At 43.7% G+C, this 21,288-nt stretch overlaps 1 protein-coding gene across 1 annotated transcript in view; it reads left to right on the top strand.

Annotated features, from left to right (window-relative positions):
• Positions 1–21,288, top strand: part of MED13 (mediator complex subunit 13) — an 87,360-nt gene that overhangs the window by 16,242 nt on the left and 49,830 nt on the right. Inside the window, exons 3-5 of the mRNA XM_044286286.1 lie at positions 6,657–6,825; positions 17,714–17,859; positions 18,637–18,834. Of these exons, the coding sequence (XP_044142221.1) occupies positions 6,657–6,825; positions 17,714–17,859; positions 18,637–18,834 (513 nt within the window). The remainder of the gene's footprint in view (positions 1–6,656; positions 6,826–17,713; positions 17,860–18,636; positions 18,835–21,288) is intronic.

Below are 21,288 nucleotides of genomic sequence, written 5' to 3'. Positions count from 1 at the left end.
AGAGTTGAATTTCTCAACATTGAGTGTCCTATTGATAAAACATCAAAATAGTAAAGTTACAGCTCCCCAAACCATGTATCGCAGAAATCGCCTTTGCCAGCGAAGGTGGGATCCACACACCCGCCCTCACCATATAAGCAAAACACAAAGGAGGAAATTAATCTTCTAAAACAGTAGCTTTTATTGAGAAACATCAAAAATCCATCAAGTTGGTTTGCTTGACCTTCACTTTTTATGGATTTTTGATGGTTTTCAATAACAACCGCTAATATTTTAGATGAATTTCCTCCATTTTTGGCCTATTGATGAATCTGGCATTGGGTACAGAAAGGCACATCATATGAGTGGTATTGATCTCCCCAAAGATGCTTTGTGTGGTGGAATATTAACCCAAACCGTACAACAGATGTTGCGTTAATCTTGATTTTTAGTGAACTTATTTATTTTGAAATATTAGTGTTTTTTGCCTGCTACTGCTGTAATTTAAATGGAATTTCATGTATTTAAGGGTCCATTCACACGTCTTCAAAAGGGTCCGCACCCATTCCGCAATTTTGCGGAACGGGTGCGGACCTATTCATTCTCTATGGGCCCGGGCATGAAGCGGAGAGCACACTGTGCTCTCCGCTTCCGCATTTGCGGAGCGCGGCCCCGAACTTCCGGTCCGCAGCTCCGCAAAAGATAGAACATGTCCTATTCTTGTCCGCAGCTGCGGACAAGAATAGGCATTTCTATAGGGGGTGCAGGCCGGGTGTTGCGGGTCCGCAACACACCACGGACGTGTGAATGGACCCTAAGAGTGCTGTTGTGGGCAGTAGGTGTGAACCCACTGTACCAACTGACCGGTTTGACTTTGGGTTAAGGCTAAGGCCTCTTTCACACAGGCGTCCTGTGTGAGGGCTGGACAAGATGCGGGTGCGTTGCGGGAAAATGCACAATTTTTCTGCGCGAGTGCAAAGCATTTCAATGCGTTTTGCACGCGCGTGAGAAAAATTTGCATGTTTGGTACCCAGACCCGAAACCGGACTTCTTCACAGACGTTTGGGATTGGTGATCTGTAGATTTTATTATTTTCCCTTCTAACATGGTTACAAGGGAAAATGGCATTCTTAATACAGAATGCTTAGTAAAATGTCCATTGAGGGGTTAAAAATAATAAACTAATTTAACTCACCCCATCCACTTGGATGCGTAGCGGATCTCCTCTTTCTACTTTCTTCAGGACCTAGCTAAAGGACCTTTGACGTCACTGCGCTCTGGTCCATCACTATGGTGATGGACCGTGTGATGAGTGCAGTGACGTAACCACAGGTCCTTTTTTATCAAAAAAGAAAGAAGACATGCCAGGCTGAGAGTTCAAGTGGATTAAAGTGAGTTTATTCATTGTATTTTATTTTTTAACCCCCTCCATCACTATTTTACTAAGCATTCTGTATTAAGAATGCTTTTATTTTCCCTTTATAACCATGTTATAACTATAAGGGAAAATAATAATGATCGGGTCCCCATCCCGATAGTCTCCTAGCAATCATGCGTGAAAATCGCACCGCATCCGCACTTGCTTGCGGATGCTTTCGATTTTTACTCTGCCCCATTCACTTCTATGGGGCCTGCGTTGTGTGAAAAACGCACAATATAGAACTTGCTGCAATTTTCACGCAACGCACCAGTGATGCGTGAAAATCACAGCTCATGTACACAGCCCCATAGAAATGAATGGATCCAGATTCAGTGCGGGTGCAATGTGTTCACCTCATGCATTGCACCCGCACGGAATTCTCGCCTGTGTGAAAGGGGCCTAAGGGCATTATCCTGGCAGTCTGTTTTCACCCTTTAACCCCCTTTACAGGGATCTGGTCTTTGGAGCCACCAGGCCGCTACCTTGAGATATTCCCAGTGTAGTTGGTGGCTGACCCACGAGGTCATCCACTGGTGCAAAACACTAGGTGTTGGGCAATATGTGTAGTCTGGTAACAGGCCGAAGTCGAGGTAGGCAACGTACAGTAAGGCTAGGTCTACACGGCGACATTTGTCACGCGACAATAAATCGCCGACAGGGCAACATTTGTAGCGCAACATTTTGTTGCGCCAATGTCGCGGAACAATTTTTATAATGGCAGTCTATGGTGTCGCACTGCAACATGCTGCGACCCAACAGTCGCAGAAAAATCCATCCATCTCATGTTGCAGTGCGACACCATAGACTGCCATTATAAAAATTGTCGCGTGACATTAGTGCAACAAAATTTTGCACAACAAATGTCGTTGTGTAGACCTAGCCTAAATCCGAGGTCAAGGCAAGCGGCAATGGGGCAATAGAAGAAACAGGCTAAGGACAAGACAGGTGGCTAGTAGTCGGTTGTAAGGCTGGAGTTCAGTACATACATAGCTAGTCAGACAGGTGATAACACTTTTGCTGATAACTAAGTAATGTAAAGCTTGTGTACCTTCCCACTGGGAAAGGCACCTTAAATACATAGGGATGACCAGACATTGACTGGGGAAGCTTTTGGACTTGCGTGTGCTGGCCCTTTTAAAGAGGACCTTTCACCACCCCTGACATGCCTATTTTAATAGCTTCATGCATTCCCCATGTAATAACAATTCTGGAGCATCTATCCTTATGACACTATGTTGTGCCACTCCTTTATTTCTACTAGAAGCTATGAATGAATTGATAGCAGTCTGCAGTAAGGATACAGAGGGGTGTTACTAGTTGGGGGTGTTTACCTGCACACACTCGCTCTATCTAATCAGTGCTGCCATTTTCAGACTGCAGGTAACCAAGCCCCCCCCCCCACTGATTAGGCTACTTTCACACTAGCGTTCGATCGGATCCGTTCTGAACGGATCCGATCATAATAATGCAGACGGAGGCTCCTTTCAGAACGGATCCGTCTGCATTATTTTAGCATATAAAAGCTGAGTGTGAAAATAGCCTCGTACGGATCCGTCCAGACTTTCAATGTAAAGTCAATGGGGGACGGATCCGCCTGAAGATTGAGCCATATTGTGGCATCTTCAAACGGATCCGTCCCCATTGACTTACATTGTAAGTCTGGACGGATCCGCACGCCTCCGCACGGCCAGGCGGACACCCGAACGCTGCAAGCAGCGTTCAGCTGTCCGCCTGTCCGTGCGGAGGCGAGCGGAGCGGAGGCTGAACGCCGCCAGACTGATGCAGTCTGAGCGGATCCTCTCCATTCAGACTGCATCAGGGCTGGACGGCTGCGTTCGGGTCCGCTCGTGAGCCCCTTCAAACGGAGCTCACGAGCGGACCGACGAACGCTAGTGTGAAAGTAGCCTTAGATAGAGCGAGTGTGTGCAGATAAACACCCCCAACTAGTAACACCCCTCTGTACCCTTACTGCAGACTGCTAGCAATTCATTCATAGCTTCTAGTAGAAAAAAATAAGGAATGGCACAACATAGAGCCATAAGAATGGATGCTCCAGGAATCTTATTACATGAGGAATGCATGTAGCTATTAAAACAGACATGTCGGGGAAAGGTGACGACAGGTCCTGTTTTAAAAGGCCGAAAATGACCATGTACCTGCTCTATAGAGCAGGCTTAGAGGCCTAGACCAGATGTGCAGGCCATGGAAACGTGTACCTTGTGGTTTCCGATATAAGCTGTTTTGTATGTACATGAGGAGTAACCCTGTATCTGAACATTATATCATTTTGTATCCTGTTTTTTCCTCTTATTGTCATATTTTTATTTATTTTTTTTATTTTTTCTTGAGCTAGTGGTTTGCCGCTAGCTATGTCCTATACACAATCGACAGAGAAGAGGAGATCCTGCTCTCCTATATGGGTCCATTCACACATCCGTGTGTGTTTTGCAGATCCGCAAAACACGGACAGTAGCAATGTCCGTTCCGCATTTTGCGGGCCACACATTGCCGGCACTAAGAGAATATGCCTATTCTTGTCCGCTATTGCGCACAAGAATAGGACATGTTCAATTTTTTTTCAGGATTGGGGCTGCACGTGGTGCAGCCCCATAGAAATGTATGGGTCCGCAATGGAATTGCGGATGTGTGAATGGAGCCTATTTCTGTAGCATAATATCAGCAGCAGTATGGATGACATTATACAGAAGTATTGTTCATTGTAGCTGGGAATCCAGCACTGGGGTGAGAGAGAGAACTTGCTGTGCCTCTGTCTCCCTTAAACAGCTCTATGGGCAGCATGCAACCGGGTCCCTCAGTGAGCTGATCACCTTTCTTGTCTCTGACTGGTTTCAGTCGTCAATTGAGAATGAATTATCAGTACACAAAGTAGGGGAGAAGTGGCTTATAAGTGGAGAGAGGCAGTTTTCTGTAGAACGATATGTTACAAAGTTCATTTTCTAGTACTTTTACTTTATTGAAAGTAGAGTGCCTAGTTGGCTATTTTAAGTATGTAGTATATAAGTAGTCGTAGCCATTATGATTGTTCTAGTGGAAAAACTGCATTATATTGCTCAGTGCTGCACTTCATCATTACATTCCGGTGGAAAATGTATACTGTTCACTGTCTAAAAGCGAACTGTACCTTAATGCCAGTAATGTGTACGTTCCAGATCCCTGCTGAAGGCACTGCTGTGTGCTGCCCCTACATTGAGCTCCTGACTTTTTTTAAAGGGGTTGTGTCACGAAACATATTCTACATTTTTCAAACCAGCAATTGTAATTAATGGGGTTATCCAATCCCCCACGTTGAATATACTTACCTGGGTCCCCCGCTCCTGGTCCCCGCACCGCTGCTGCTGCTTCCTGTGCCTGTATGAAAACATCCTGTTTCGGGGCGGGGATGACCCTTCCTAGCATCGCGGGTGACTCTAGGGAGGCTTGTCCCAGTCTCCGCCTGCCATTGGCTTTTACCGTTCCACTCCCCCCTCTCCTTGCTGATTTTTTTTTCTTTTTATTTTTTCATCCGTACACATGGAGAAGCTGCGGGGACCAGGAGCGGCGCAGGGAACCCCCCATATGCCAGGCCCCCCACGCTGAATATGCATTCAGCATGGTGGGCCTGGCATATGGGGGGGGGGGGGGCTTTTTTTTAGGATTGGATAACCCTTTTAAAAAAACGTTAGATTTCAATGAAGAGCTCACTGGTTATAATATCTATATAGTGCCACCTGCTGTCTGTTCTTTTCCTTATTTTTTATTTTTTGTTCATCTCACTAAACTGGTTGAAGATTTTAAACTTTGCACATTCAACTGCCACCAGCCATATGTTTTGGTAGAAGCAGTGGCAGTTACAAGGAGAGAGCTTCAGCAGAAAGGACATGCCCTTTGAACTGCCAGGCTCAAGATAATCTAGCAGAGCAATTGGAACAGTGAATCTCTGGACCCACGTGCGGTACAAGGCAGGTTGTCATGTACTATATGAAGTCGGCTTACAGCAGTCATGGCATACCCCCTTTAATGCTTGCAGTGAGAACAGTGACATAATTTTACCTGTAGGCTTTGTAACTAGGAGTGGTTAATAGTATGGTAATTGGCCGCTCCTTTTCTCTGAAATCGTAATGTGTGCATGGGCTAGAAAGCAAGTTAGTGGGATGTGTGCCAGACCTAGCGGGCGGGACGGGTTGCCTATAGGAGTGGCTTACAGCAGGAGTCCTAGGGCTTGTTGAGCTGACCATAGACCGAGAACCAGCACTTTCTCTGGAAGACGGCATACACAGAGAAATGTTTCCTGCAATATTGTTGGATGTCATGGGAAATGCGGTCTCGTTTTTGGAATGAAATTAAAGGCATATTCCTGTGGAATAGGAAACTTGGCCATGGGCTGCACATGCTTTAAAAAATCTAAAATAACAGAGCGTATACTCACTTGGCCACACGGATTGACAAAAAATATGAATGTGTGCACAGCCCCATATACATGAATGGGACAGTTTGTTCTCCTAAAATATTGTGTATAGCACATGGAGGAGAAATACAGTTTTGAATGCATGAAGCCTTAAACAATTGCAGTGAAAAAAATGCACTTGATAATTGCATAAGAAAGTATTGTAAAATATCTGTGTGGTTATTTGTATGAAACTGGCGTGTAATCACTCCCTTTATCATTTGCTAAGGTATACCTTTATGGACATTCGTATAGATATCACTGCTGAAATAAGTTCTTAACTTCCCTGTATTTAAAGGGATTACAAAAAAAATAAAAAATCAGACCTCATATAGAACATGACAATCTTTCTAACACAGCTAGAACCAGCCCTGTACCGCACATGGATCCAGACATCTCCCCATTCATTGCTCTGCTAGATTTATATCAAGCTGATAGCTCATGGGAGGGTCTTTTCTTCTGCAGCTCAGGGGGCGTGTCTTAGCTCCCCCTATCACAGCTCAGGAGACAGTTGAAGGATGAAACTGAGCATGTGCGGCCATCTCAGTGAGCAGGACGAAGAAATAAGAAAAGGAACAAACAGGTGGCACTATGCAGATAGATTTAATTGAATAACTCAGTGGCTATGCAAAATTTTTAATTACATGCAATTATAAAAGAATTCAGATCCGAATGCTGGTTTGAAAACTGTAGAATATTTTTCATGGGCCAACCACTTTTATATGGCACACGCATATATTAAAGACTTGATATGTCAGATCTCTCACCATGTACTATCTAAGCTAATGTATCATTCACTTTTTTTTTTTTCAGTGGAGGAAGATGGCAGCTGGGATAATGGTCTCTCCTATGATTGTCGTACCCTACTATTCAAGGCTATCCATAACCTGCTGGAGCGATGTTTAATGAACCGAAATTTTGTGCGCATAGGGAAGTGGTTTGTAAAGCCATATGAGAAAGATGAGAAGCCAGTTAATAAAAGGTGAGTTGAGGGTTTCTTCTTTGACGAGGGAATAAATATATCAGTTAGGCTACTTTCACACTAGCGTTCGGGGCTCCACTTGTGAGTTCCGTTTGAAGGCTCTCACAAGCGGCCCCGAACGCATCCGTACTGCCCTAATGCATTCTGAGTGGATGCGGATCCGCTCAGAATGCATCAGTCTGGCACCGTTTGTCCTCCGCTCAGCAGGCGGACAGCGTTCAGGTGTCCGCCTTGCCGTGCGGAGGCAAACGCATCCGTCCAGACTTACAATGTAAGTCAATGGGGGCGGATCCGTTTGAAGTTGACACAATATGGCTCAATTTCAAACTGATCCGTCCCCCATTGACTTTCAATGTAATGTCTGGACGGATCCGTCTGAGCAACTTTCCCACTTAGAATTTTTTCTAAACTATAATGCAGACGGATCCGTTCTGAACGGATCCCATCGTCTGCATTATAGGAGCAGATCCGTCTGTGCAGACACCAGACGGATCCGCTCTGAACGCAAGTGTGAAAGTAGCCTTAGAGATGATCCAGCATTAACGGCGGCTGTCGGCCACACAAACTAATGCACGTAGTGGTATTGGTCTGGCCAAAACCTGGCATCTTTGCTGGAAAGTGGGCAGTTCCGGTTTATAGTCAATAGGGATCTAGCAATGCCGGATGCGGTGAACGCCAGCAGGCGGAGATGTGAATTGCTTGCCTTGTCTTGTAGATTTGTGTTTTTGGTAGAGTTTGCGTGTTTCAGGTGCATCCAATTTTTTATTTTTTTTTTAAACCACTGAACCTTTAACAGTATAGTGTATTCGCTTAGTCTACTTGAGTATAGTGTAGATCGGTACAGGACATTCTGTACATATTGGCATAAAATATATAAATGAATTTATATGCGAGGCTCGCTCTCACGTTTTATAAGAATACAGAACAGCAGGTGATGGTTTCTGCGCACAAAGGACAGCTGGAGTAGAGAAGCTGAAAGTAGGACATCTTGGGATAAGCGGCAGAAGCTAAAAGCTGTGCTTGTGTGTTTCCTTGGAACATTGTTTCACTCAAGATCTCTGAGGTTCCAAAGGCTTTGGCCACTTTTTATATTTTATGTCTCCTTACTATATGTTATATCCTGCTTTTGTAGCTTGTTTTTTGCTCCCATCCTCAGATGTAAACAGTGGCTATGCTTTTTCATATAAAGTAATACATAGGATGCCTAGCTTCACCCACCTGTCCATTCGGTAGTACAGACTTCCATATTTTGTGTTACTGCACAGACCCGTGGCAAGCGTCCACTGTGTACTCTGTCCTACAACTCTCCTTCCTCCTGTGTTCTCTTGCCTCAACACTTGGGCTGCACAGACTCTGGTGGAAGCATCCAGCGCATGCACAGTGTACTCCCACTTCACTTTTTCATATGCAGTTTTTGGGCCATATGTTTCACTGCACATACTCCCAATGCTTCCAGTAAGTCTCCTGTATGGAGACTTGCTGGAAGTACTCCATGGTATGGTGGGTTCTCTTAGGAGATACTTCTTTGCATATTCTTTTCTTGTGGTGCATTGCTAATAAGTCCTCCATACCATGGAGTACTTTCGGTAAGTCTCCATGCAGGAAAGAGATTCAGCACCCCGCCTAAGCCGCTTCCAAGACAACTCGCTGAGCCAGCTAGAATACTAGGGGCAAACACCCTTAAACAGCAGTCTACAGATGGATAGCTGGCTTGGCAATATTCCTATATCAAATCCCAAGGCTTGTACAATTCCGTAGGTCACATGTGCTGTGGTGACATTCTCCCCATGAATCACAGGACCCATTTACGGCACATGTAACCTCTGTCAAACCAGGACTACAGTGCTGCAGTGTACAACTAAAGGTGCTGGAACCGGAGGGTGTGGAGCAGGTAAGTATGCTTGCCTCCGCAAGTCCATCAATGTGTGGTGGAAGGTCTGGCCAAAAGGTCCCATGATGGACAACCGCTTTTAAGCATTGTTTTTGTTTCTGTAGGTGACTTGTCCCTCTTGTTCTTGGTAGTTTCCACAGTCTATACTAGATATTTTAGATGGGCGAAAAGCATGACTTGGACCACTTTCTGTGACTGCACCTTTTTGTGACATGAGTGAACACAAAGGATGCTGACCAGTGGCTGATACCTGTGGGAAAACGTGACCTGCCATGACTTTGGTGGTTGCTCAAGTTGGGAAGTCTATTGTGCTAAGCAACAGACCTGCATCACAACAATGAAGAAAAGACTGGGCCAGAGATTGTATGGTGATTTGTCATTGTGACTTGTGGTGTTGGCGGATAAGGCTACTTTCACACTAGCGTTTTAGTTTTCCGGTATGGAGTTCCGTCATAGGGCTCAATACCAGAAAAAAACTCTTCCGTTTTGTCCCCATTCATGGTCAATGGGGACAAAACTGAACAGAACAGAGTGCTTCAAAATGCATTCCGTTCTGTTTAGTTGCGTTCCCATACCGGAGAGCAAACCGCAACATGTAGTTTGCTTTCTGTCCTGGGATGCGGATTTTTTATAAAAACTGATCCGTTCCCCACTGACTTTCAATGGAGTTCATGACGGATCAGTCTTGGCAATGTTAAAGATAATACAACCGGATCTGTTCCTAACGGATGCAGATGTATTATCAGTAACAAGCCAGTGTGAAAGTAGCCTAACCCTTGTACAACATTCACTCTACACAGAAAGCACATGAGGCAGCCACACTGAGAAATCACAAAATGTAGAGCTGGAGGAAGGTCTGAGAATAAAGGGCTGAAGGAATGACTTGTGGGCTGGCTTGTTATTTTCATAGGACAGCATGGTGGATGTGCTGGAGCTGAGGAGCAGAAAGCCTCCTATTTGTTTTTCTTGTCCTTGGGAGCTTTCCAGCTTGGACTGGCAGCTGTCCTGTTTTCTTTTTAGAAGCTGTAATAAGTAATGTTTTACATGATAGTGTAGTTGTGTGCTGTCATAGTGTTGTTTTATCCATGCATTAGGCTGCTTTTTTGTGGGTCTTTAGTGTGCATTTCACAGCATGTTCCCTGGTGGATTGCTGGTAAACTGCAAGAGACCCCATGCCAACTGACTTCATCTTATGGGTTTCCCAAGTCCCTGCAGCTTTGTGTGCATCTTGCTTTAAAGTTGGTTACTATGTGCATATGAACATAGGGGGTCATTTAGCTGTATTTCTGTTTTAATAAATTCGGGGCATTTCTGGTTCAGATTCTGCAACTTTTTACTGCTCACGCCAGGTCTTAAAGATGAGGACAGGAAGGGATGGGTCCAGTGGCCCGTCTTATTTGTATTTTTTGCGCCTGGTTTAGGCGTAGAAAATGTCTAAATGTAAGAGAGCTAGGAAGCGGTCTTATATTTAGAAGCGTTTGTGGATCCGCTGAAGTTATGAAGAGGCCGACACCTCTATATAACTGGCAGATCCACCGCCAGTGCAGGACCTAAAACGCCAGTCTTAATAAATGTGCCCCATAATCTTTTATATAGATGCTTATTGCACTATATTAAGGATTCTACCAGGGTTGATTTGAGTTAATCACAATTTAAATCACTAGTCAGTGAGGCTTGATTTAAATCATAGTTTTCTACATAAAGACTAATTCTTGCTGGTATAACTTATAATATGCAAGTAGATGAAGATTTTTAGAATAACAACTTTTCATATTAGTTTGATTAGGTTGATTCTGCATTCATAGGTTTGTAGAAGTTAGGAATAAGGTCTTTTTCTCAACTCTGTTCATGTTATAACATTTTTGCTGTGAAGAAGAGGCATGTGATCTCTGCTGAGTCAAATTCAGTTTTAAGAACTGCAAAAGTAAACCAAGCATCTGTGATAATATCTTGTAGGCAGAGAAACTGCCCAATAATCTTAGGCTACTTTCACACTTGCAGCAATGTGATCTGGAGGCCAGTTCCGTTGTCGGAACTGCCCACCGGATCCGCCGTTCTGCATGTGACTGAAGGCATTTGTGAGACGGATCCGGATGCGGGTCCGTCTTACAAATGCATTGCAAGATCGGATCCGTCTCTCCGCTTGTCATGTGGACAGACGGATCCGTCTTGTATCTTATTTTTCAAATCTTTACCGGTCTGCGCCTGCGCAAGACGGATCCGGCATTCCGGTATTTTGAATGCTGGATTCGGCACTAAAACATTCCTATGGGGGAAAAATGCCGGAATCGGCATTCAGGCAAGTCTTCAGTTTTTTTTCACTGGAGATAAAACTGTAGCATGCTACAGTTTTTTTCTCTTTTTGCCTGATCAGTCAAAATGACTAAACTGAAGACATCCTGAACGGATTACTCTCCATTCAGAATGCATTGGGATAATCCTGATCAGTTCTTTTCCGGTATAAAGCCCCTCTGACTGAACTCTATGCCGGAAAAGAAAAACGCAAGTGTGAAAGTACCCTTACAAAAACCTCTGGAAGAGCATGACATTGTGAATGGATTAATGGAATTTATTTACCAAAAAACACATACAGCCTTAGGCTACTTTCACACTAGCGTTCGGGGCTCCGCTTGTGAGTTCCGTTTGGAGGCTCTCCCAAGCGGCCCCGAACGCATCCGTACTGCCCTAATGCATTCTGAGTGGATGCGGATCTGCTCAGAATGCATCAGTCTGGCACAGTTTGTCCTCCGCTCAGCAGGCGGACACCCGAACGCTGCTTGCGGAGGGAAACAGATCTGTCCAGACTTACAATGTAAGTCAATGGGGACGGATCCGTTTGAAGTTGACACTGTGCAGACACCAGACGGATCCGCTCTGAACGCAAGTGTGAAAGTAGCCTTATTCTACATAATTACAAAAAATTATATTTATTTCATGATGGAATAACCTTTGGATGGTAATATTTTTTCCACCAAAAAGCTATATATATATATATATATATATATATATATATATATATATATATATATATATATATATATATATATATATATATATATATATAAAATAAAAACATTTTTATTTTATTTTTTATCCACCCTGGATTCTACTGTCAATTACACTTTAACAGTGTCCAGTCTTCACAATATGGTGGGCTGACTACTACCTCTGGCACAGATCTCTCTCCTGTCCTTTATACTTTGCCACATGTAACTTTCCAGGTTGTTAAGCTCCTAAAGAATTCTCAAGATATACTTGTATCTTGTTCTGAGATGTTCTAGGTCAGTGATGGCAAACCTATGGCACGGGTGCCAGAGGCAGCACTCCGAACCCTCTCTCTGGGCACCCACACCCTGGAAAAAGTCTATGGTGTACCAATATGCCTTAGACTTTTCCTGCCATTCATCAGCGCAGGACACACTATGAACAGCACAGGCAGCGCACTGAATGTAGGCAGGATATTATAGCTAAGTGATAAAGTACATGGACTGTATACTATATTGGACTGTAGTAATCAGGGTAAATTGCCATGTTGGCACTTTGCGATAAATAAGTGGGTTTTGGGATGCAGTTTGGCACTCGGTCTCTAAAAGGTTCACAATCACTGTTCTAGGTAATCTATGTGTTCTCAGTATGGAAGGGGTGGAAAAAAACTTTAGTTTTACTGTGAGAGCAGCCCACACCAAAAGTGACACATCCCCCTTAGCAGAGCAAAATCCAACATGATCTGGTACTAATTTATAACCAGGAGCATTTCACATAAGGGTTATCAGAAGGGACTTCCTGCCAGCTTTAGGAAAGTTTTAGTTTGGTTTATAAGACCCGTTGTCAAGTACCCAACCAACTTCCTGACTTTTGGCAGAATTTATAAGGAACATGTAAAATGAAATGTTCATCTCACGAAAAAGAATTTTAAGCCATCCTGACTATTGGTTGCTTAAGGGCTCTTTCAGATGACCGTGTCTCCCAAATTGTGAATCCGTAAAACACGAATGCCAGCCTGTGTGCGTTCCGCCATTAGCGGACCGTACATGGCCGGCACGATCATAGAAAATGCCTATTTTTGTCCACCGTTACGACATGTTGTATCTTTTTTTTTGCGGAGCCGCGGAACGGAACTACAGATGCACGTGTTGTCTGCATCTTATTGTGGCCCCATTAAAATGAATTGATCCGCACCTGTTCCGCAAAATAGGGAGAAGATCCATGCTGCCACTCATTTCTCGTGTTGGGAAATTGTAATTGTACATAGTGCTCATTCAACTGTATTGGTGACTATGACGCCATGTAGTACATAGTAGTGCTGAGTACCAAATAGAGTCCTTTAGTGGCTTCTTCTCTTGGCTTCTAAAAAGGCGTCCTCATTGGGACAACCCCCTTGTTGACTTTAACAGGATTCTGCAGATGGGACAACACGTTTCCATGGGACTACAATAGGGTCAATGATCAGATGGGAGGGTTCCTAGAAACACTCGTTCCCAGTAATTGACCTGTGTAAAGATTCTGCTGATTAAAGAGCAAATACTCAATGATTTTGGTAGAAGCATTGTTGATGCGGCACCCAAAATCATTGCTTCTGGGCAGCAGATCATCCTGTGTAATCAGCAATCTGGCGCTCAGAAGCATTGAATTTGTATGGGGATAAGCAATGGCTGTAACGTCTTGTAAATGCAGCTCTTCCTCAGTTATGGGCAATTAACATTTCGTTGGTCAGTGCAAAGTTTGGATGTTTGCCTCTTATAATTTACTTCTTGCATTCAGCAGGACTTATACTGTAGGTGACGGTACTGAAGCACATTTGGTGTTAGTTTGGTTGCAGCAACACAGGGTCAAAGCTATAACAATTAAATGGTTTACTAGTTTTTTTTTTTTTTTTTATACAAGCCTTGTATTTAAGGGGTATTCACAGGATAGGGGATAACTCTTAGATTGTTGGGGGTCCTACCCCTGAGACCCCCACTGTTCAAGAGCAACAGAACCTCGTACCCCATGGAGCCCCGGAATGGTTGGTTGATCATGCACGTAGCTGCTGGTAGGGAAAGCTGAAAAAATAAAATATATGCATCTTACAAAAATTAATTTAGTCCCATTTAGAGTAGGTTTTAGTAAAGTTAATTTGTGAGTTTAGGTACACTTTAGGCCTCTTTATGTGGTTTTACTGACCAGGCAATCATTGGGTAAGAACTGGTTTTTCCTGATAATTGCCTGAAGGAGAGCGGAGATGATAGCTTCATTTACATGCAACAGTCACCTCAACTGCACTGGGTTGGGCGATCAGTTAATTGTTTCTGGGCATCACATCCCTGTTTACATTGACTTTGGATGCCACATTTACAATGATTTCACCCAGTAAATGAGTGCTTGCATCTGGTGATCGGGGGCACCTTTTCAGGAACGTTCATTGCCTTCTAAAGATGTAATTGATGTGCATAGTTGTTCTGCACGTATGCGTTTTTTGTTTTTTTTGTTTTTTAGGAAGGATGATATATATACAGATGAGGTGGCCTCTAATATAAGCCTTGTGTGCGCACCTAGTTGTGGTGGATTGTACTTGAAGTATTCCTTAAAGGGGTATTCTCAACATGCTGTTTAATACTTACCTGCTCCCGGCGCGCTGTCCACTTCCTGGTTTCGGCACTCTGTAGGGGGCGGGCTCCATCTTGATTGATGTCTTCTCCCGGCCGGGCCGCGCGCTGTACTGAATGCGCACGCCGAGCCCGCGCATGCGCTTTGGTGACTTCTTCCTGGCAAGTATACTATACTGGCCAGGAAGAAATCGCCATAGCGCATGCGTGGCCTCGGCGTGCGCATTCAGTACATTGCGCAGCCGGCCGGGAGAAGAAAATAAGCCGTCTGCGCACGCGCGGCCACTGCGAGAAGAGCGGTGGCCCTAACCAGGGGAGACGGAAGAAAACAGTCAGGTAAGTATAGGTTTATTTTTTTCTAAGGGGTGGGGATTTGTTAATGAAATATATTTAGAAAAATGATCACTGTTAAATCATTAACAGATTTAACAGTGCTCATTAAGATAATACCCGTTTAAGTGCTTTATTGATTTGGGATTGTGTGGAAGGCAACTATAAGTGGGACTTGTTGGTCCTCCACGGGGTGTATGAGGGTTGGTTGAATCGCTCTGAGATTTGACATGAAATTGGAGCATGATCAGACCATGTAATGGATCCAATGTTGGAGGATGAGATATTTTATAAGGTCCATTTGTCAACAATTATCAGGTCAATTCTAGAGTACTGTTTGTGGGCGGGTGAATAGAAGGTATAATCGCGTTCTGATGCGTGTAATACTCTCCAGGTGTCATACAAATCTTCTGATAATATTGTGCAAAGTGTAGGGAGGGTTGTGACTTCGTATGGTTAGATTTGTCAATAGAAGGCGATGTGGGTAAGAAAGTCTCTGCATATAACTAGAGTGCCTTGATTGATGGATTGGGCGATGGATATTACTTCTTTAATGAATGCAAGCTGGTTTGTGTTTGGTGCATACAGAGAGACTAAGGTGAATAGGGTGTTAATATTACATACCAGTATAACATATCTTCCAGCGTCATCAGTCTTGCTTTTAATTAATTGGAAAGACGGGGAATCTTTAACAGCAATAATTACAACTCTTATTCACGGCAGGTGATGCAAACAAATTAGTAAATCTTTTGTTCTTAAAGGGAACCTGCCACCAGTTTTATGGTGTCCTAACTAAAAGCAACATAAATAAGTGACTGATTCTCTTAGCAAAATGCTGGGTCACTTTCTTTAATTGACCTAGTCAATCTGCCAACATCTTGTATTGAAAAGCTCCAGCTGATAATGAGTCATGAATATTCATGAGCTCCTGACTCTCCCTGCCTACCTGCTGCTGATTGACAGTTTTTTTTTCCATATGAATCAGCAGCAGGTGGGCAGGGGAGTGGCTATAGCTCTGAATTAAAAATACGCTGGACTCAAATCAGCTCATTAGCATGCGGCATCTTTGTGTGTATATTATGAGGTAACCATCTGTCGCACCAGTAAGTGAATACATCTAAGGCACTTTTTAGTAGTTAATGATTGTATATAATTAGTTAGATGATAATCAAATATCTGTTACAGAGCAAGTGCCACTGAAGGTGAAGCAGTCCCTCTGCAACCGTAAATATCAGGTTCACTTGTCACTTAGGAGTTATTGGGTGATATTAAGAGGGGAAGAGAAAGGTTAAATAGAACAATACAACTTAACCTAAAGAGGTGTATAACTTAGAGTCCGGTCCTAAGAGAACCACCTGGATACCAAATTTATCCAGTTAACAGTGGAGGTGGTGTTTGGGAAAAACAGGTTCATTATCTCTGTAAGGAGACTTGCAGTAAAGAATGTAGACAGATAATTCAGTCTAGTGACCCTTCTGTAACGTAAAGGATATGTCTTTAAGGAAGATGGTAGTTTCCTCCCTCATTCGATATGGCTTCAGGTCCACTCTCTAGACGGGGTAGGAGGCTTTTTCTTCAAGGGTGAGGTGCTGTCTTCATCCACGGTGGCCAGGGACCATTTCTGGAGCCGCTTCATGGTGTCACTTGGAGAAGAGATTGCATGGTTTATTCCATTTTTGAAGATCAGGAGTTTCACCGGATATCCCCATTTATAAGGGATATTGTGATCCCTGAGGATTTTTGTGGCAACAGAGAATTCTCTGCGTCTGTTCAGTGTAGCTGCAGAGAGGTCGGAGAATATTATTATATTTTAAAATCTTTCAGGTATGTCTTGTGCGGAATTTGCTGCCTTGAGGAGTAATTCTTTGAAGTGGTAAAAGTGCAGCCAGGCAATAACATCTCTGGGGGTGCTTTTGGGTTTAGGGATTCTGTGCGCTCTGTCAATTAATAGGTCTCTTTGTTCTGCCTTTGGGACCAGTGCGACAAAATAATCTGTAAGGAAGTCCTTAATAGCGCCAGTTTTAACGGTTTCCGGAATTCCTCTAAATCTTAGGTGGTTGCACCCAGAGCGGTCCTCCAGGTCTGCTAGTTTGAGTTTTAAGGCCGATATTTTGTCCTCAGCATCATTATGTGCGTCCACTAACTGGTTGTGGGAGTTGGTGATCTCTTCCATTTTGTCCTCAATATGAGACGTTCTCTCCAATTTGAGTGATATCTTTTTGTAGAGCAGAGAACGCAGTGGATATATCTTTTTGTATAAAATGCCTCAGGTCATATAACAGGGACCTCAGAGTGGCTTGAGTGACTGGTGCAGATTGATCATTATCAATAGGAGGTGGGGAAGAGTGATTTGCAGGAATGTCTCTCTCTTGGAGCAAGCGTCCATTGCAGGAGACTGCAGCTTCTTGCATCAAATACTTATTGATGGTTAAATCTTGCTGCCTTTTAGAGGGGGAGGGATATGTTGAAGAGGGAGAGGCAGATATGTGCACTGGACTTTTTCCTCCTGCGCTTATGTGGTGTGGAGAGCGGGCGCCATCTTGGATTTCTCCAGAGGCTCTGAACGCTGCATTTCTGCTCGGCAGGCCCTCCTTTCTCTTCACGCGGCCCATTCTGGACGATGGTAGGTGGATGTCCGCGCTCTATTTCCTGCTGGATTTGGGTCACTTTACCCTGCTGTGAGCCGCTTATTTTACTGCAAGCTCCGGAGCTAGCACGGCATGTGACCGCTCAGCTCCACATCCGGCCACGCCCCCCAGGAACGTTCATTGCCAATAATCGGCCTGTGTAAAAGGGCCATCAGGCTATCGATTGAGAAGCTCAGAAATCTCAGGGTGCTGGCCTTTTAGATACTTTTACTTTCTTGCCTAATGTGAATAATCTGTCTACTTTGAGGAAAGGATTGTTACTGTGCTGGACTCGTCCAAGTGAGATGTTGTTTTTTTTTCAGTAGTTGGGCAAGAAGTGATTTAAGACTCATACTGTTAACACTGCTTGTCTTTCAATGTGTTATTTTTCTTTTTTTTTTCTTTTTATATGTATATTTAAATATGCATTTATTTATTTTATTTTTTCATTTCAGTGAGCATTTGTCCTGCTCATTCACCTTCTTTCTTCATGGAGACAGCAATGTTTGCACAAGTGTAGAAATTAACCAGCACCAACCAGTGTACCTTCTTAGTGAGGAGCACCTTAACCTAGCCCAGCAGTCAAGTAGCCCGTTTCAAGGTAAGAGGGGTGTCATTGAGACATTGGAATGAGTAGTAAACTCTTGAAGCACATAATGGGGCAGGTTTATCAAAATTCTTTTACCATTTTTATGGCATAAATTCGTGAATTATGGTGCACTCCATGTTTTTGAAAAATAAACAATGAACATGACTTTAAGGAGTTGGTCCATCTCAGATATTGATGGCCCATTGCTAGAATATGCCATCAATGTCAGATAGGTGAAGGTCCCACGTCTGCATCCCACTCCTGTTTTAAGAACAGGCCCCTGAAGTAAACTGAGAGCAGCCACACATATTCGGCCACCCTATGGGAGTTCCGAAAATAGCGGAGAGCCGGCTTGGCTGTATCCAGCAGTCCCATAGCTGTGAATGGAGTGGTGACCGCATATGTGCAGCTGCACTCCACTTACTTCAGGGACCCATTCTGGAAATGTGAGTGGGATCCACATTTGGGACCGTTGTATTGACACGGGTGTAGGTTTCCCATTGTGTTATAAACCAGCTTAAAACTTGTTTTAAAGGGGTTTTCTCCTCTGGACATAAATGGCATATTTACAGGATATGCCATAAATGTCAAGTGGGTATGAGCTTCGCCTCTGAGACACACTCCTATTAGGCGTTTATGGCATACCCTGTGCATTTGCCATAAACATATTCAAATGGGACAGCTTCTTTAATGCCGTTTTTAAAAGTGGTTTCTAGTTTATTTAGTCTGTTTAATTTCCATACGTAAAATCTTAATAAACTCTCTTAACCTTTTCCCCCCCCCCCCCAGTTATCTTGAGCCCATTTGGATTAAATGGAACCCTCACAGGGCAGTCATTCAAAATGTCTGATTCTTCAACTAAGAAATTAATAGGAGAATGGAAACAGTTCTATCCCATTTCATCCAATATAAAAGAGTGCCCTGAGGAAAAGCAAGAGGAGATGGATTGGGAGGATGATTCACTGGCAGCTGTAGAAATTCTAGTTGGTGAGTTGTTTTAGTTTTTTCCCCCATCTCAAGCTGTTTAAGGGGGTTTTCTGGTGTCCCCCTCCCCAACTCTAGGCTGGAATGATCATCAAATAGCATTTATTCACCCACTGTGATCTCCTGTTTCGCTGCTCCAATCCTCCTGGCCCGGCTTTGTTTGGCTGCAGCGATTACGATCTCATATATTCTGTGACTGCTACAGCTAGTCACTGGCCTCAGCGGTCATGTGCTATATACCTGTGAGGCCATTGATTGGCTGCAGCAGTGACCAGGCTTTATAAGCATGTCATCACTGCAGCCTAAAGATCACATTACAGCTGCAGCAAAATTAGAAGTGGCAGCTATTTCTGCATTGGTTAGTTGACCGTTCCTGCCCTGGGGGGTGGGGTTATACTAGACCCTTTTTTATTTTTTATTTTTTGCTCTTATGTGGATGTGGAAGCTGCAGTAGTAATTTAAAGGGGTTATCCCACTTCGCCTTTTTATACTTACCTGCTGCCACCGCGCCGTTCACTTCCTGGATTCTGGCTGGGGGCGGGCTTTATCTTGATTGAAGTCTTCTCCCGGCCGGGCAGCGCGCTGGACTGAACGCGCACGCCGCCGCGCATGCGCCATGGTGACTTATTTCTGGCCAGTATACTACAGAGCCGGCATGCACATTCGCAGCTCTATACTATTCTGACCGGGAAGAAGTCACCGTCGCGCATGCACGGCAGTGTGTGCGTTCAGGACAGTGAGCAGCGCGGCCGGGAGAAAAGGAGTCTTCTGCGCAAGCACAGCCATCGAGATTTTGGAGAAGAACGGTGGTCGTAACCAGGGGAGACCGAGTCACATCAATAAGGTAAGTGGGGATGAAATTTATCCTAAACGGTGGGAATTTGTTAATCAAGTATATTTACAAAAATGATCACTGTCAAATCATTAACAGATTTAACAGTGATCATTATGATGGGAATACTCCTTTAAGCAAATTGTGGTGTTTTATGGTGCGTAACTTGCACATGTGGCAATACAGGTCACTATTTTCTTGTAGACTAAACAATATGACCTTGCAGCAATCTGTTTCATGTTAATGTTTGTTCTACAAACACACGGCACCTACCTTACTGTATGATACACATAAGGACAAAGGGTTCATGAGCAAATACCCAGTTTTCTTAATGACTTGGATAGATGATACTTTTATTATTTTTCTCCGTTATAATACTTATTGCTGCATTTAACAGCAAATTCCTAGAGGATAAGGGAAAACGGTGTCAGGCAAAATTAGTAATCTCAGATTATTAAAATGGCATATTCTGTAGAAGTGGTGAATGAAACGCATGCAGAGTGTATGACTGCACTGCAGCCTCATCGTTCTTGGTCTCAATGGAGGTCTTTATCGATTTATCGATATGTGGTGATTTATTTATTAATGGGTCTGTACCTAGAATCTGTCTCAATAGTGGTGCAACTAGTGGAAGGGGGGCATAAGATGTTATTTAAGGTGTAAAGTTCTGTCTCAAATTTAGGCTTCATTCACACGTCCACAGGTGTTTTGTGGTCCGCAAATTGCGGATCTGCAAAACGCTGACACCGGTAGACCCCGCACATGCCAGGCACTTTAAATAGAAATGCCTTTCTTGTCCGTGTCTGCGGACAAGAATAGGACATGTTCTATTTTTTTGTGGAATGGAAGTGAGGATGTGGACAGCATCTTTTCTGGCCCTATTGAAAATGAATGGGTCCGCACCAGTTTCGCAAAATTGCGGACGTGTTAATGGACCCTAAGCCATCCAGTAGTTGGTATAGAGCTACACAATAGTGTTTTTACCTGCATCACATTTTACATCCATCCATCCATACATACAAACACACAGAGGCTGCAACAACGCTCCTACAAGCATGTAAACACTGTACAGGCAATTTTACTGTTGTCCGGAGCACAGTGCAGCCTGTGAAGTCTGCCCACATCATGAACACTAGAGTGGCCGGCAGGAGCTGTAGAGACCTCACAGGTTGCGCTGCTCTCCGGACTGTAACGGCCTGATAAACTTCCTAGATGCAGTTGTTAGTGACTGAGCTTTGACATCTGGGGACCCAGCAAAGGCTCCCACAACTGCCATGGCTGTGTGTCTATTAGGCTTTGCAGCAGACATAGCCTAACTGGTACAGTGGTAGGCTATAATACAGTGGTATGCAAGGTATACCACAAAACAATGCCCTCTAGTGGGAGTTAAAAAAATGAAGGTTAATAAAGTTTATTTTTTTTAAACCTTTTTTTTCCATAAAAATTGTTTTAAAAGTGGTAAAACACATGTGCACATGATATCCGTGTTTGCCGCAACCTGTATAATAAAGATAACGTGCTATTTAAACTGCCCTGTGAACAAAACCAATATGCAATATTTTTTTTTTCCTACTCGCTCAGCCCCAGAAAAAGTTTTGGGCGATTTTTAATTTTTATTGCATCTT

Source organism: Bufo gargarizans, chromosome 3 (assembly GCF_014858855.1).
Source record: "Bufo gargarizans isolate SCDJY-AF-19 chromosome 3, ASM1485885v1, whole genome shotgun sequence".
NCBI classification, from domain to species: Eukaryota; Metazoa; Chordata; class Amphibia; order Anura; family Bufonidae; genus Bufo; species Bufo gargarizans.
The sequence above is the reverse complement of the archived record's forward strand: the minus strand, read 5'-3'. Positions and strand labels throughout refer to the sequence as shown.